At 47.0% G+C, this 4,625-nt stretch overlaps 1 protein-coding gene across 2 annotated transcripts; it reads left to right on the plus strand.

Moving 5' to 3' along the window:
* Positions 1-831: 831 nt before the first annotated feature.
* Positions 832-4,114, plus strand: LOC120384523 (ferritin heavy chain A-like). Of its 2 annotated transcripts, none has more exons than XM_039503360.1 (4): positions 832-1,036; positions 1,505-1,651; positions 2,853-2,978; positions 3,556-4,114. In XM_039503360.1, the coding sequence occupies exons 1-4, from the start codon at positions 935-937 to the stop codon at positions 3,709-3,711; spliced, it is 531 nt and encodes a 176-aa protein (XP_039359294.1). In that variant the 5' UTR covers positions 832-934; the 3' UTR covers positions 3,712-4,114. The 2 variants fall into 2 exon arrangements, with proteins under 2 accessions (XP_039359294.1, XP_039359295.1); XM_039503361.1 differs by having other exon boundaries at positions 846-946.
* Positions 4,115-4,625: the final 511 nt, after the last annotated feature.

A 4,625-nucleotide genomic window follows, 5' to 3' on the forward strand; every position in this document is an offset into this window, starting at 1 on the left:
TAGAGATTTCAGTCCTCTGTGTCGTGACAGTAGGGGCAAAGCAACTCTGGCAGCCCCACTGGTGATAACTTGGGCACCAGTTTGCACCGGCCAGCAGGCCTGTCTTTTTGCAGAGAAAGAGGTTTCCTGTTGGAGGGGCTCCATAGTTCAGTCTGAAGCTGTTCCCTCTCCTGGGGAGATAGAGAGGATGAATTGCACCTTTTTTAGCACCAGGCAAAAATAGCTGTGTTTTTGCAAAAAGTCTGGGGTGCTGGGCAAGATGGCTGTGAGGGGGATATTTGTGTTGCCAAAACACCGGAGCCTCAGTCACTAATGCATGTCTCGGCAGAATAAGATATTCAAAAGCACTTAAGTGTCATTTTGGAAAGTGACTTAGGAGCTCATGTTCCAGTGCTTTTCAGTGAAACTCACACTTTTGAGTGCCTCAGTCACTCTTGGAGGTGGGACTTGGGTGCTTTTGAAAACTGATCCCATAGTGTCTAAAAGTAAACAGCATGACAGTAAAACTATTAGTTTCCTGCATGGTTCTAACCATACTGCTAGTTACTCGAGGTTAGGACATGCTAAGGAAGTGAGCAAATAAAACAATCAGCTAAGTGACTTGTTCAAGGAGAGTCCATAGCCCCCACCCTCCTCCTATTGTGGCTGTAATGACAACAGGGGATGTCATCTTGATGAGCCAGCCTCTCAGCTGTGAACATTCTCTGACAGTCCCACCCACAATGCTGACTGGTGCCTTGCTGAGGAAGGGAATTTCCATTGGTCAGCATCAGCTGCCCATCACAAGCATTCCCTACTCTGAACAGTATTAATGCCACCTGTCTTCAAGTGCAAGTTCTGCTTGCCTTTGGGGTGTGTGTTCCTGTTGTGACAGAGCTTAGGAGCTTTCCAATTTTTTCCTGAGCTGTTATAATTGTATTGTCTAGGTCCTGAGATGGAGTCCCAGGTGCGTCAGAACTTCCATGCTGAGTGTGAGGCTGCTGTGAACCACCTGGTGAACCTAGAGCTCTATGCTAGCTATGTCTATCTGTCTATGGTGAGTCTGTTGGTGCTGTGTGCTTTCCCCCCCCACACACCCCCAGTTTATTTCTAGCTAGTGAGAGTGAAAATATGGAACAAATGCTGTGTGTGAACTTGCAGGTGAAATCTGTGTGCTAGTGAGGAAATGGGAAGACTATGAAGTATTTTGGTGGTGTGCTATGACAGTTGTAGTGAGGGGAAGTTCTTGAAGGGGAATGTCTTGGGATGTGGCTCTCTGGGGAAGGGGGAGACTGATTGATTGTAATAGCAACTTGCTCCAGATTGCACAAAGAATAATCTCTAGAAGCTTAGACTTCCCTTCTATTGCAGTTAGAGATGCTTGCATTGTACCTGGCTAAAGGCAAAGGATGAAAGAGACAAGCTGGCTTGTGCCCATATATGGGGGCTTGATAAGTACCTTTTGATATTGACCTGTAGTAAACACCTGATGCATTACCTTTGCTGTTCTCTTCTGTCTCTCTAGTCCTACTACTTTGAGCGGGATGATGTGGCCCTGAGGCATGTGGCCCAGTTCCTGAAGGAACAGTCTCATGAGCAGAAGGAGCATGCAGAGAAGTTCCTGACCTATCAGAACAAGCGAGGGGGAAGCATTGTCTTGCAGGAAATCAAGGTGACAACAAAGGGTGCTTGCTGTTCAGTCTTGCTTTATAGTTGCTGCATCTTGTCACACTGTCTGGAATGGCTAATGACTGTGAATGCTGCCTCAGGGCAGACAGCCCAACTGGTGGTGTGTTCTAGAAGTAGATTTCACCAGCCCAGTACTAAATGTGTCTTCCCAGACTACTACAGTAGCCTATAATGGAGTCACAGACCATCCACTTGAATGCTCCAGTCTATCTTGCCATTTAGGCAAGCTGGACTGGTGAATGGTCACTTACACCAACTATCCCAAAACATCCAGTCCCAAGAAACCCATCACTCACTTGGGTTGACTTGTACCTTCGATCTCACAACAGACAATACTAGTAGCCCGGTCTAATAAAGTTTTTTTCTAATTTTTTTTTTGGTTTATCTGCTTTAACATCTCAACATGTACAGGTGAGTCCCAGTCTAGAATTCCTAATGGTAACAGATGTTACCATTAGCCAGTTTTCCAAACATCTCTCAGGGCTACTTAAAATAATTCTGGGGATCTCAGTCCTCTCATTCAGTTAGTCTGCTGTTAGACTCCAAACAACCCAGAGATGAAGGTTTTTCCCCTTGTGTCCATATCTGTAGCTGCTAGTGGGAAAACAAGCTGACAGCATCATTATCACCCCATGGGCTCTTTGCCTGGCAGAGAGAGGCATGCATTTAGAGTCACTGATCATCCCACACAATGATCACTGTCCTTCAAATGCACAAGGGTTAGTACTTGCCTGTGAAAGCTCCATTTGCATTCCACAAGGATTCTTTCTTGTGGAATGGGGTTTTTAGTTACAGGGGTGCATACCACAAATGTTTGCTATTCATCTAACATCCTACAGATAAGTGATAACCAGGCAGATAATGTTAGTTTTCATGAAGTTTACATTCTTAACAAGGACTTTGATCTATACTAATACCCAAATGAACTGGCCTGACTTCCAGCAGTGAGTTTGAGGTCTCAGCTGACAACTAGGCTTTGGTTAGAGTTGGCACTTGGTTTACTGGCATCACATATCTCAGATGCTTATTACTACTGCCTATTAGACAAAGGTAGGTGAATTTTTTTCCAGCCCCTACTTCACTTCTTAAATGAAGGAAGCCAACTCTCCATGCAGAGTAGACACTATTCCCTAGCTGCAGTGGGAGTCAACAAGTGTCACATGGCTTTGTTTGGGTTTGTACAGAAGCCAGAGCAGGATGAGTGGGGGAACAGCCTGGAGGCCCTGCAGTGTGCCCTGAAGCTGGAGAAGACCCTAAACCAGGCCCTGCTGGACCTGCACAAACTGGCTACAGAGAAGAATGACCCCCATGTGAGTAATGGCAGACAAATACAATGCCACTGGAGCAGATGTTTGGAAGCACTTGTTCCTCTGGGGTAGTCTGGCTCTGGAAGCCTAGAGACTCCCCTTCCTCTCCCTTTTCTGGGGTGAGGGAGATGAAAACATAAACCAGCTGATGCTGTGTTCAGTCTTCTGATCTGCCCAGAGATGCTCTTCTCTAGCAGGAGAGAGCCCTCTACTCTTTTGCCTCCAGGCATCTGCCTGTTTCTGTGCTAGGGGGTGTCAGATATTTGGAAGATCTGGGCTGGGAGAGGGAATTATGGTTACAATTGTCTGTCTGTCTTACTGGATCTATGCCTTAGATTGCTGGCAATGATGCTTCCCATCCTTTGACTACAGAGCTTCTTTGCTCCGAGGGTGTGGGAAGCAATATTAACAATTGGAGTTCTCCACATAGAACTGACAAGTGGTGTTTCACACTCTACTGACATGTGCCAGGGAGAGATGGTTGATTTTCTGCCCCCCACCCCTAGCTCTGCACTGAAATGTAGTGGTATATAGTTGAACTGGAATGAATATGCTGCTTCCTTCCCTTGCTTGGCTGCAGCTGTGTGACTTCCTGGAATCTGACTACCTGGAGGAGCAGGTGAAGGCCATCAAGCAGCTGGGAGATCATGTCACCAACCTGAACCGCCTGGGAGTGCCCCAGAATGGCATGGGAGAGTACCTGTTTGACAAGCTCACCCTGGGGGAGAGCAGCTGAACTACACATTACGAGCTGAGGGTGTCATGCAGACCTGTAGGTCTTCATAGCCAAATAGACAAGGTGTAGCAACCTAGGGCCAGGCACTGACAATAAAATGTTCTATGCATCCAATATCCTGGGTCTTTGATTTGCTCAAGATGACAATTCCTATTCTTCACACTGTGCAGAGGGGATGACTAGTATGTTGGGGCATGGCAGTAGGATCCTACTCACCACTGCTTCTGAGGGCAAGAGCAGAGTGTGAAATACTCTGGCCTCTCAAATTCTTGAGATTACCCAAGGTTTGATGTTCTATGTTGCCATAGAATGGTGTCTCTTACCACAACCTACCCCAAAGGGTCACTATCCCTGTAGCTACTGATCTTAGCTGGGATGTGGGGGAAACCCAGTTAAAATCTCAGCTTTGCCTGAGTCAGAGCTGGGCCTCAAGTGTGACTTCTCCCACCCCAGGTGACTGTAGTAACAGACTATGCTGGGGTTAGTCTCCCTTGATGGCTTTCATCAGAATAGGAGAAATCTCTCTTCTTGAAGCTGGTACTACTATGGATGTTGTGGTTTTAGACCACACTGTGACAGGGCCTCCTGATAGTTATGTGGCATCACTGCACTCATCTCCCACTACATCCTCTCCCTCCTTTACTAGGGCTCTGGAGTAACCTCATCCTGTACAAAGGGAGCTGCTCAATGACTCACTCCCCACCCTGAAGGGCCATTGAGGTGAGGTAAAGTTCCTCTTCCTTCCAGCCTGAACTTCCTGCTAAAGAGCTCTCCTCCCTCTACCTCATGTCCCCTCAGCTACTCCAACTGTCCTTCTCCTCCTGCAGCTTCTGTTAGAAGCACACAGCTGGGCTTGAATGAAATTCAGATGGGGGTTACCTACTGATGTGTGCCAAGTGAAGAGGAGTAGCTTC

The sequence above is a fragment of the Mauremys reevesii genome, linkage group 16 (genome assembly GCF_016161935.1).
Source record: "Mauremys reevesii isolate NIE-2019 linkage group 16, ASM1616193v1, whole genome shotgun sequence".
Lineage (NCBI taxonomy): Eukaryota > Metazoa > Chordata > Testudines > Geoemydidae > Mauremys > Mauremys reevesii.